Source organism: Tinamus guttatus, unplaced genomic scaffold (genome assembly GCF_059628265.1).
Source record: "Tinamus guttatus ecotype Peru unplaced genomic scaffold, ASM5962826v1 Tinamus_guttatus_pri_ptg000048l, whole genome shotgun sequence".
NCBI classification, from domain to species: domain Eukaryota; kingdom Metazoa; phylum Chordata; class Aves; order Tinamiformes; family Tinamidae; genus Tinamus; species Tinamus guttatus.
The window spans coordinates 5,312,671-5,324,814 of NW_028288582.1; the positions used below are offsets into that span (position 1 = coordinate 5,312,671).

The following is a 12,144-nucleotide window of genomic DNA, read 5'->3' on the forward strand; positions in this document are numbered from 1 at the left end:
TCCAGCTGGCCTCGCTCGAAGGCTCCCTCAGCCTCCAGGGACCCGAGGTAGACGTGAAAGCGCCCTCCGCCGAAGTCTCGCTGGACGGAGCCGAGGTGGAAGGCGCCGGCCTCAAAGGGAAGATCAAGATGCCCAAGTTCGACAAGCCCAAATTTGGAGTGTCGCCCCCCAAGGCCCAAGGGCCCCAAGCAGACGCCAGCCTGCCCACCGCAGACGTCGACCTCCCGTGCGCCACCGTGAGCGCCACAGGGGAAGGCCCCGCGCTGGGCCTCCAGGCCGACGTCCCCGCTGCCAAAACCGACGGGGCTGGCTGGAAGGTGGAAATGCCCTCCCTCAAAATGCCCAAAGCTGACATCAAGGCTCCCAAGGTGGACATCACCCTGCCCTCCGTCGACGTCACCCTCCCAAAGGCCACCATGGAGCTGCAGGCGCCCGAGGCGGCCCTCGCCCTGGAGGGGGAAGTGAAAGCCCCAGAGAAGGAGGCCTCCAAGGCGAAGGACAGCAAGTTCAAAATGCCCAAGTTCGGCATGCCTTCCTTTGGCTGGTCCAGCAGCAGAGAGGCCAAGGGCGCCGCCGACGTGGACGTGAGCCTCAAGGAGCCCCAGGTGACGGTGCCCTCGGGAAGCGCCGAAGCCGACGTGACCCTGCCCGCGGCCGAGCTCCAGGCTCCCGCCGTCGAGGTGACCGTAGAGGCTGCCGGCGTCGGAGGAGACGCCGAGAAAGGCAGGTTCAAAATGCCCGACGTCAAGATGCCCAGCGTCAAACTGCCCAAAGTCAAGGCTCCCCACGTGCAGGTGAGCCTGCCCAAAGCCGACGTCTCGCTGCCCAAAGGCCAGGCTGAACTCCCAGAGGCCGAGCTCACCCTGCACGGCCCCGACGCCGGAGGCAGCCTGGACGCCGCTGCGGGTAAGGTCGAGGGCAGCGGCATGAAACTGCACATGCCAAAAGTCAAGGTGCCCAGTGTGGCCTTCTCCAAGCCAACCGTCAAGGCTCCCAAAGCCGAGGCGGACGTCAGCCTGCCCAAAGTCGACGTCAGCCTCCCGGAGGCAGAGCTCAAGGCCGGCGCGGGCGACGTTCGCCTCTCGGCTCCCGACGTCCAGCTGCCCTCGCTCGAAGGCTCCCTCAGCCTCCAGGGGCCCGAGGTAGACGTGAAAGCGCCCTCCGCCGAAGTCTCGCTGGACGGAGCCGAGGTGGAAGGCGCCGGCCTCAAAGGGAAGATCAAGATGCCCAAGTTCGACAAGCCCAAATTTGGAGTGTCGCCCCCCAAGGCCCAAGGGCCCCAAGCAGACGCCAGCCTGCCCACCGCAGACGTCGACCTCCCGTGCGCCACCGTGAGCGCCACAGGGGAAGGCCCCGCGCTGGGCCTCCAGGCCGACGTCCCCGCTGCCAAAACCGACGGGGCTGGCTTGAAGGTGGAAATGCCCTCCCTCAAAATGCCCAAAGCTGACATCAAGGCTCCCAAGGTGGACATCACCCTGCCCTCCGTCGACGTCACCCTCCCAAAGGACACCGTCGAGCTGCAGGCGCCCGAGGCGGCCCTCGCCCTGGAGGGGGAAGTGAAAGCCCCAGAGAAGGAGGCCTCCAAGGCGAAGGACAGCAAGTTCAAAATGCCCAAGTTCGGCATGCCTTCCTTTGGCTGGTCCAGCAGCAGAGAGGCCAAGGGCGCCGCCGACGTGGACGTGAGCCTCAAGGAGCCCCAGGTGACGGTGCCCTCGGGAAGCGCCGAAGCCGACGTGACCCTGCCCGCGGCCGAGCTCCAGGCTCCCGCCGTCGAGGTGACCGTAGAGGCTGCCGGCGTCGGAGGAGACGCCGAGAAAGGCAGGTTCAAAATGCCCGACGTCAAGATGCCCAGCGTCAAACTGCCCAAAGTCAAGGCTCCCCACGTGCAGGTGAGCCTGCCCAAAGCCGACGTCTCGCTGCCCAAAGGCCAGGCTGAACTCCCAGAGGCCGAGCTCACCCTGCACGGCCCCGACGCCGGAGGCAGCCTGGACGCCGCTGCGGGTAAGGTCGAGGGCAGCGGCATGAAACTGCACATGCCAAAAGTCAAGGTGCCCAGTGTGGCCTTCTCCAAGCCAACCGTCAAGGCTCCCAAAGCCGAGGCGGACGTCAGCCTGCCCAAAGTCGACGTCAGCCTCCCGGAGGCAGAGCTCAAGGCCGGCGCGGGCGACGTTCGCCTCTCGGCTCCCGACGTCCAGCTGCCCTCGCTCGAAGGCTCCCTCAGCCTCCAGGGGCCCGAGGTAGACGTGAAAGCGCCCTCCGCCGAAGTCTCGCTGGACGGAGCCGAGGTGGAAGGCGCCGGCCTCAAAGGGAAGATCAAGATGCCCAAGTTCGACAAGCCCAAATTTGGAGTGTCGCCCCCCAAGGCCCAAGGGCCCCAAGCAGACGCCAGCCTGCCCACCGCAGACGTCGACCTCCCGTGCGCCACCGTGAGCGCCACAGGGGAAGGCCCCGCGCTGGGCCTCCAGGCCGACGTCCCCGCTGCCAAAACCGACGGGGCTGGCTTGAAGGTGGAAATGCCCTCCCTCAAAATGCCCAAAGCTGACATCAAGGCTCCCAAGGTGGACATCACCCTGCCCTCCGTCGACGTCACCCTCCCAAAGGACACCGTCGAGCTGCAGGCGCCCGAGGCGGCCCTCGCCCTGGAGGGGGAAGTGAAAGCCCCAGAGAAGGAGGCCTCCAAGGCGAAGGACAGCAAGTTCAAAATGCCCAAGTTCGGCATGCCTTCCTTTGGCTGGTCCAGCAGCAGAGAGGCCAAGGGCGCCGCCGACGTGGACGTGAGCCTCAAGGAGCCCCAGGTGACGGTGCCCTCGGGAAGCGCCGAAGCCGACGTGACCCTGCCCGCGGCCGAGCTCCAGGCTCCCGCCGTCGAGGTGACCGTAGAGGCCGCCGGCGTCGGAGGAGACGCCGAGAAAGGCAGGTTCAAAATGCCCGACGTCAAGATGCCCAGCGTCAAACTGCCCAAAGTCAAGGCTCCCCACGTGCAGGTGAGCCTGCCCAAAGCCGACGTCTCGCTGCCCAAAGGCCAGGCCGAACTCCCAGAGGCCGAGCTCACCCTGCACGGCCCCGACGCCGGAGGCAGCCTGGACGCCACTGCGGGTAAGGTCGAGGGCAGCGGCATGAAACTGCACATGCCAAAAGTCAAGGTGCCCAGCGTGGCCTTCTCCAAGCCAACCGTCAAGGCTCCCAAAGCCGAGGCGGACGTCAGCCTGCCCAAAGTCGACGTCAGCCTCCCGGAGGCAGAGCTCAAGGCCGGCGCGGGCGACGTTCGCCTCTCGGCTCCCGACGTCCAGCTGCCCTCGCTCGAAGGCTCCCTCAGCCTCCAGGGGCCCGAGGTAGACGTGAAAGCGCCCTCCGCCGAAGTCTCGCTGGACGGAGCCGAGGTGGAAGGCGCCGGCCTCAAAGGGAAGATCAAGATGCCCAAGTTCGACAAGCCCAAATTTGGAGTGTCGCCCCCCAAGGCCCAAGGGCCCCAAGCAGACGCCAGCCTGCCCACCGCAGACGTCGACCTCCCGTGCGCCACCGTGAGCGCCACAGGGGAAGGCCCCGCGCTGGGCCTCCAGGCCGACGTCCCCGCTGCCAAAACCGACGGGGCTGGCTGGAAGGTGGAAATGCCCTCCCTCAAAATGCCCAAAGCTGACATCAAGGCTCCCAAGGTGGACATCACCCTGCCCTCCGTCGACGTCACCCTCCCAAAGGCCACCGTCGAGCTGCAGGCGCCCGAGGCGGCCCTCGCCCTGGAGGGGGAAGTGAAAGCCCCAGAGAAGGAGGCCTCCAAGGCGAAGGACAGCAAGTTCAAAATGCCCAAGTTCGGCATGCCTTCCTTTGGCTGGTCCAGCAGCAGAGAGGCCAAGGGCGCCGCCGACGTGGACGTGAGCCTCAAGGAGCCCCAGGTGACGGTGCCCTCGGGAAGCGCCGAAGCCGACGTGACCCTGCCCGCGGCCGAGCTCCAGGCTCCCGCCGTCGAGGTGACCGTAGAGGCCGCCGGCGTCGGAGGAGACGCCGAGAAAGGCAGGTTCAAAATGCCCGACGTCAAGATGCCCAGCGTCAAACTGCCCAAAGTCAAGGCTCCCCACGTGCAGGTGAGCCTGCCCAAAGCCGACGTCTCGCTGCCCAAAGGCCAGGCCGAACTCCCAGAGGCCGAGCTCACCCTGCACGGCCCCGACGCCGGAGGCAGCCTGGACGCCGCTGCGGGTAAGGTCGAGGGCAGCGGCATGAAACTGCACATGCCAAAAGTCAAGGTGCCCAGCGTGGCCTTCTCCAAGCCAACCGTCAAGGCTCCCAAAGCCGAGGCGGACGTCAGCCTGCCCAAAGTCGACGTCAGCCTCCCGGAGGCAGAGCTCAAGGCCGGCGCGGGCGACGTTCGCCTCTCGGCTCCCGACGTCCAGCTGCCCTCGCTCGAAGGCTCCCTCAGCCTCCAGGGGCCCGAGGTAGACGTGAAAGCGCCCTCCGCCGAAGTCTCGCTGGACGGAGCCGAGGTGGAAGGCGCCGGCCTCAAAGGGAAGATCAAGATGCCCAAGTTCGACAAGCCCAAATTTGGAGTGTCGCCCCCCAAGGCCCAAGGGCCCCAAGCAGACGCCAGCCTGCCCACCGCAGACGTCGACCTCCCGTGCGCCACCGTGAGCGCCACAGGGGAAGGCCCCGCGCTGGGCCTCCAGGCCGACGTCCCCGCTGCCAAAACCGACGGGGCTGGCTGGAAGGTGGAAATGCCCTCCCTCAAAATGCCCAAAGCTGACATCAAGGCTCCCAAGGTGGACATCACCCTGCCCTCCGTCGACGTCACCCTCCCAAAGGCCACCGTCGAGCTGCAGGCGCCCGAGGCGGCCCTCGCCCTGGAGGGGGAAGTGAAAGCCCCAGAGAAGGAGGCCTCCAAGGCGAAGGACAGCAAGTTCAAAATGCCCAAGTTCGGCATGCCTTCCTTTGGCTGGTCCAGCAGCAGAGAGGCCAAGGGCGCCGCCGACGTGGACGTGAGCCTCAAGGAGCCCCAGGTGACGGTGCCCTCGGGAAGCGCCGAAGCCGACGTGACCCTGCCCGCGGCCGAGCTCCAGGCTCCCGCCGTCGAGGTGACCGTAGAGGCCGCCGGCGTCGGAGGAGACGCCGAGAAAGGCAGGTTCAAAATGCCCGACGTCAAGATGCCCAGCGTCAAACTGCCCAAAGTCAAGGCTCCCCACGTGCAGGTGAGCCTGCCCAAAGCCGACGTCTCGCTGCCCAAAGGCCAGGCCGAACTCCCAGAGGCCGAGCTCACCCTGCACGGCCCCGACGCCGGAGGCAGCCTGGACGCCGCTGCGGGTAAGGTCGAGGGCAGCGGCATGAAACTGCACATGCCAAAAGTCAAGGTGCCCAGCGTGGCCTTCTCCAAGCCAACCGTCAAGGCTCCCAAAGCCGAGGCGGACGTCAGCCTGCCCAAAGTCGACGTCAGCCTCCCGGAGGCAGAGCTCAAGGCCGGCGCGGGCGACGTTCACCTCTCGGCTCCCGACGTCCAGCTGCCCTCGCTCGAAGGCTCCCTCAGCCTCCAGGGGCCCGAGGTAGACGTGAAAGCGCCCTCCGCCGAAGTCTCGCTGGACGGAGCCGAGGTGGAAGGCGCCGGCCTCAAAGGGAAGATCAAGATGCCCAAGTTTGACAAGCCCAAATTTGGAGTGTCGCCCCCCAAGGCCCAAGGGCCCCAAGCAGACGCCAGCCTGCCCACCGCAGACGTCGACCTCCCGTGCGCCACCGTGAGCGCCACAGGGGAAGGCCCCGCGCTGGGCCTCCAGGCCGACGTCCCCGCTGCCAAAACCGACGGGGCTGGCTGGAAGGTGGAAATGCCCTCCCTCAAAATGCCCAAAGCTGACATCAAGGCTCCCAAGGTGGACATCACCCTGCCCTCCGTCGACGTCACCCTCCCAAAGGCCACCGTCGAGCTGCAGGCGCCCGAGGCGGCCCTCGCCCTGGAGGGGGAAGTGAAAGCCCCAGAGAAGGAGGCCTCCAAGGCGAAGGACAGCAAGTTCAAAATGCCCAAGTTCGGCATGCCTTCCTTTGGCTGGTCCAGCAGCAGAGAGGCCAAGGGCGCCGCCGACGTGGACGTGAGCCTCAAGGAGCCCCAGGTGACGGTGCCCTCGGGAAGCGCCGAAGCCGACGTGACCCTGCCCGCGGCCGAGCTCCAGGCTCCCGCCGTCGAGGTGACCGTAGAGGCTGCCGGCGTCGGAGGAGACGCCGAGAAAGGCAGGTTCAAAATGCCCGACGTCAAGATGCCCAGCGTCAAACTGCCCAAAGTCAAGGCTCCCCACGTGCAGGTGAGCCTGCCCAAAGCCGACGTCTCGCTGCCCAAAGGCCAGGCTGAACTCCCAGAGGCCGAGCTCACCCTGCACGGCCCCGACGCCGGAGGCAGCCTGGACGCCGCTGCGGGTAAGGTCGAGGGCAGCGGCATGAAACTGCACATGCCAAAAGTCAAGGTGCCCAGCGTGGCCTTCTCCAAGCCAACCGTCAAGGCTCCCAAAGCCGAGGCGGACGTCAGCCTGCCCAAAGTCGACGTCAGCCTCCCGGAGGCAGAGCTCAAGGCCGGCGCGGGCGACGTTCGCCTCTCGGCTCCCGACGTCCAGCTGCCCTCGCTCGAAGGCTCCCTCAGCCTCCAGGGGCCCGAGGTAGACGTGAAAGCGCCCTCCGCCGAAGTCTCGCTGGACGGAGCCGAGGTGGAAGGCGCCGGCCTCAAAGGGAAGATCAAGATGCCCAAGTTCGACAAGCCCAAATTTGGAGTGTCGCCCCCCAAGGCCCAAGGGCCCCAAGCAGACGCCAGCCTGCCCACCGCAGACGTCGACCTCCCGTGCGCCACCGTGAGCGCCACAGGGGAAGGCCCCGCGCTGGGCCTCCAGGCCGACGTCCTCGCTGCCAAAACCGACGGGGCTGGCTGGAAGGTGGAAATGCCCTCCCTCAAAATGCCCAAAGCTGACATCAAGGCTCCCAAGGTGGACATCACCCTGCCCTCCGTCGACGTCACCCTCCCAAAGGCCACCGTCGAGCTGCAGGCGCCCGAGGCGGCCCTCGCCCTGGAGGGGGAAGTGAAAGCCCCAGAGAAGGAGGCCTCCAAGGCGAAGGACAGCAAGTTCAAAATGCCCAAGTTCGGCATGCCTTCCTTTGGCTGGTCCAGCAGCAGAGAGGCCAAGGGCGCCGCCGACGTGGACGTGAGCCTCAAGGAGCCCCAGGTGACGGTGCCCTCGGGAAGCGCCGAAGCCGACGTGACCCTGCCCGCGGCCGAGCTCCAGGCTCCCGCCGTCGAGGTGACCGTAGAGGCCGCCGGCGTCGGAGGAGACGCCGAGAAAGGCAGGTTCAAAATGCCCGACGTCAAGATGCCCAGCGTCAAACTGCCCAAAGTCAAGGCTCCCCACGTGCAGGTGAGCCTGCCCAAAGCCGACGTCTCGCTGCCCAAAGGCCAGGCCGAACTCCCAGAGGCCGAGCTCACCCTGCACGGCCCCGACGCCGGAGGCAGCCTGGACGCCGCCGCGGGTAAGGTCGAGGGCAGCGGCATGAAACTGCACATGCCAAAAGTCAAGGTGCCCAGCGTGGCCTTCTCCAAGCCAACCGTCAAGGCTCCCAAAGCCGAGGCGGACGTCAGCCTGCCCAAAGTCGACGTCAGCCTCCCGGAGGCAGAGCTCAAGGCCGGCGCGGGCGACGTTCGCCTCTCGGCTCCCGACGTCCAGCTGCCCTCGCTCGAAGGCTCCCTCAGCCTCCAGGGGCCCGAGGTAGACGTGAAAGCGCCCTCCGCCGAAGTCTCGCTGGACGGAGCCGAGGTGGAAGGCGCCGGCCTCAAAGGGAAGATCAAGATGCCCAAGTTCGACAAGCCCAAATTTGGAGTGTCGCCCCCCAAGGCCCAAGGGCCCCAAGCAGACGCCAGCCTGCCCACCGCAGACGTCGACCTCCCGTGCGCCACCGTGAGCGCCACAGGGGAAGGCCCCGCGCTGGGCCTCCAGGCCGACGTCCCCGCTGCCAAAACCGACGGGGCTGGCTGGAAGGTGGAAATGCCCTCCCTCAAAATGCCCAAAGCTGACATCAAGGCTCCCAAGGTGGACATCACCCTGCCCTCCGTCGACGTCACCCTCCCAAAGGCCACCGTCGAGCTGCAGGCGCCCGAGGCGGCCCTCGCCCTGGAGGGGGAAGTGAAAGCCCCAGAGAAGGAGGCCTCCAAGGCGAAGGACAGCAAGTTCAAAATGCCCAAGTTCGGCATGCCTTCCTTTGGCTGGTCCAGCAGCAGAGAGGCCAAGGGCGCCGCCGACGTGGACGTGAGCCTCAAGGAGCCCCAGGTGACGGTGCCCTCGGGAAGCGCCGAAGCCGACGTGACCCTGCCCGCGGCCGAGCTCCAGGCTCCCGCCGTCGAGGTGACCGTAGAGGCCGCCGGCGTCGGAGGAGACGCCGAGAAAGGCAGGTTCAAAATGCCCGACGTCAAGATGCCCAGCGTCAAACTGCCCAAAGTCAAGGCTCCCCACGTGCAGGTGAGCCTGCCCAAAGCCGACGTCTCGCTGCCCAAAGGCCAGGCCGAACTCCCAGAGGCCGAGCTCACCCTGCACGGCCCCGACGCCGGAGGCAGCCTGGACGCCGCCGCGGGTAAGGTCGAGGGCAGCGGCATGAAACTGCACATGCCAAAAGTCAAGGTGCCCAGCGTGGCCTTCTCCAAGCCAACCGTCAAGGCTCCCAAAGCCGAGGCGGACGTCAGCCTGCCCAAAGTCGACGTCAGCCTCCCGGAGGCAGAGCTCAAGGCCGGCGCGGGCGACGTTCGCCTCTCGGCTCCCGACGTCCAGCTGCCCTCGCTCGAAGGCTCCCTCAGCCTCCAGGGGCCCGAGGTAGACGTGAAAGCGCCCTCCGCCGAAGTCTCGCTGGACGGAGCCGAGGTGGAAGGCGCCGGCCTCAAAGGGAAGATCAAGATGCCCAAGTTCGACAAGCCCAAATCCCAAGGCCCAAGGGCCCCAAGCAGACGCCAGCCTGCCCACCGCAGACGTCGACCTCCCGTGTGCCACCGTGAGCGCCACAGGGGAAGGCCCCGCACTGGGCCTCCAGGCCGACGTCCCCGCTGCCAAAACCGACGGGGCTGGCTGGAAGGTGGAAATGCCCTCCCTCAAAATGCCCAAAGCTGACATCAAGGCTCCCAAGGTGGACATCACCCTGCCCTCCGTCGACGTCACCCTCCCAAAGGCCACCGTCGAGCTGCAGGCGCCCGAGGCGGCCCTCGCCCTGGAGGGGGAAGTGAAAGCCCCAGAGAAGGAGGCCTCCAAGGCGAAGGACAGCAAGTTCAAAATGCCCAAGTTCGGCATGCCTTCCTTTGGCTGGTCCAGCAGCAGAGAGGCCAAGGGCGCCGCCGACGTGGACGTGAGCCTCAAGGAGCCCCAGGTGACGGTGCCCTCGGGAAGCGCCGAAGCCGACGTGACCCTGCCCGCGGCCGAGCTCCAGGCTCCCGCCGTCGAGGTGACCGTAGAGGCCGCCGGCGTCGGAGGAGACGCCGAGAAAGGCAGGTTCAAAATGCCCGACGTCAAGATGCCCAGTGTCAAACTGCCCAAAGTCAAGGCTCCCCACGTGCAGGTGAGCCTGCCCAAAGCCGACGTCTCGCTGCCCAAAGGCCAGGCCGAACTCCCAGAGGCCGAGCTCACCCTGCACGGCCCCGACGCCGGAGGCAGCCTGGACGCCGCTGCGGGTAAGGTCGAGGGCAGCGGCATGAAACTGCACATGCCAAAAGTCAAGGTGCCCAGCGTGGCCTTCTCCAAGCCAACCGTCAAGGCTCCCAAAGCCGAGGCGGACGTCAGCCTGCCCAAAGTCGACGTCAGCCTCCCGGTGGCAGAGCTCAAGGCCGGCGCGGGCGACGTTCGCCTCTCGGCTCCCGACGTCCAGCTGCCCTCGCTCGAAGGCTCCCTCAGCCTCCAGGGGCCCGAGGTAGACGTGAAAGCGCCCTCCGCCGAAGTCTCGCTGGACGGAGCCGAGGTGGAAGGCGCCGGCCTGAAAGGGAAGATCAAGATGCCCAAGTTCGACAAGCCCAAATTTGGAGTGTCGCCCCCCAGGGCCCAAGGGCCCCAAGCAGACGCCAGCCTGCCCACCGCAGACGTCGACCTCCCGTGCGCCACCGTGAGCGCCACAGGGGAAGGCCCCGCACTGGGCCTCCAGGCCGACGTCCCCGCTGCCAAAACCGACGGGGCTGGCTGGAAGGTGGAAATGCCCTCCCTCAAAATGCCCAAAGCTGACATCAAGGCTCCCAAGGTGGACATCACCCTGCCCTCCGTCGACGTCACCCTCCCAAAGGCCACCGTCGAGCTGCAGGCGCCCGAGGCGGCCCTCGCCCTGGAGGGGGAAGTGAAAGCCCCAGAGAAGGAGGCCTCCAAGGCGAAGGACAGCAAGTTCAAAATGCCCAAGTTCGGCATGCCTTCCTTTGGCTGGTCCAGCAGCAGAGAGGCCAAGGGCGCCGCCGACGTGGACGTGAGCCTCAAGGAGCCCCAGGTGACGGTGCCCTCGGGAAGCGCCGAAGCCGACGTGACCCTGCCCGCGGCCGAGCTCCAGGCTCCCGCCGTCGAGGTGACCGTAGAGGCCGCCGGCGTCGGAGGAGACGCCGAGAAAGGCAGGTTCAAAATGCCCGACGTCAAGATGCCCAGCGTCAAACTGCCCAAAGTCAAGGCTCCCCACGTGCAGGTGAGCCTGCCCAAAGCCGACGTCTCGCTGCCCAAAGGCCAGGCCGAACTCCCAGAGGCCGAGCTCACCCTGCCACGGCCCCGACGCCGGAGGCAGCCTGGACGCCGCCGCGGGTAAGGTCGAGGGCAGCGGCATGAAACTGCACATGCCAAAAGTCAAGGTGCCCAGCGTGGCCTTCTCCAAGCCAACCGTCAAGGCTCCCAAAGCCGAGGCGGACGTCAGCCTGCCCAAAGTCGACGTCAGCCTCCCGGAGGCAGAGCTCAAGGCCGGCGCGGGCGACGTTCGCCTCTCGGCTCCCGACGTCCAGCTGCCCTCGCTCGAAGGCTCCTCAGCCTCCAGGGGCCCGAGGTAGACGTGAAAGCGCCCTCCGCCGAAGTCTCGCTGGACGGAGCGCAGGTGGAAGGCGCCGGCCTCAAAGGGAAGATCAAGATGCCCAAGTTCGACAAGCCCAAATTTGGAGTGTCGCCCCCCAAGGCCCAAGGGCCCCAAGCAGACGCCAGCCTGCCCACCGCGAGACGTCGACCTCCCGTGTGCACACCGTGAGGCGCCACAGGGGAAGGCCCCGCACTGGGCCTCCAGGCCGACGTCCCCGCTGCCAAAACCGACGGGGCTGGCTGGAGGAGGTGGAAATGCCCTCCCTCAAAATGCCAAAGCTGACATCAAGGCTCCCAAGGTGGACATCACCCTGCCCTCCGTCGACGTCACCCTCCCAAAGGCCACCGTCGAGCTGCAGGCGCCCGAGGCGGCCCTCGCCCTGGAGGGGGAAGTGAAAGCCCAGAGAAGGAGGCCCTCCAAGGCGAAGGACAGCAAGTTCAAAATGCCCAAGTTCGGCATGCCTTCCTTTGGCTGGTCCAGCAGCAGAGAGGCCAAGGGCGCCGCCGACGTGGACGTGAGCCTCAAGGAGTCCCCAGGTGACGGTGCCCTCGGGAAGCGCCGAAGCCGACGTGACCCTGCCGCGGCGCCCCGAGCTCCAGGCTCCCGCCGTCGAGGTGACCGTAGAGGGCCGCCGGCGTCGGAGGAGACGCCGAGGAAAGGCAGGTTCAAAATGCCCGACGTCAAGATGCCAGTGTCAACTGCCCAAAGATCAAGGCTCCCCACGTGCAGGTGAGCCTGCCCAAAGCCGACGTCTCGCTGCCCAAAGCCAGGCCGAACTCCCAGAGGCCGAGCTCACCCTGCACGGCCCCCGACGCCGGAGGCAGCCTGGACGCCGCTGCGGGTAAGGTCGAGGGCAGCGGCATGAAACTGCACATGCCAAAAGTCAAGGTGCCCAGCGTGGCCTTCTCCAAGCCAACCGTCAAGGCTCCCAAAGCCGAGGCGGACGTCAGCCTGCCCAAAGTCGACGTCAGCCTCCCGGTGGCAGAGCTCAAGGCCGGCGCGGGCGACGTTCGCCTCTCGGCCTCCCCGACGTCCAGCTGCCCTCGCTCGAAGGCTCCCTCAGCCTCCAGGGGCCCGAGGTAGACGTGAAAGCGCCCTCCGCCGAAGTCTCGCTGGACGGAGCCGAGGTGGAAG

General features: G+C 67.0%; 1 protein-coding gene across 1 annotated transcript in view; it reads left to right on the forward strand.

Moving 5' to 3' along the window:
* AHNAK2 (AHNAK nucleoprotein 2) overlaps positions 1-12,144 on the forward strand; it is a 55,436-nt gene that overhangs the window by 30,523 nt on the left and 12,769 nt on the right. The window contains 2 exon segments of the mRNA XM_088539435.1: positions 277-8,911; positions 8,913-10,413. Coding sequence (XP_088395561.1) covers positions 277-8,911; positions 8,913-10,413 — 10,136 coding nt within the window.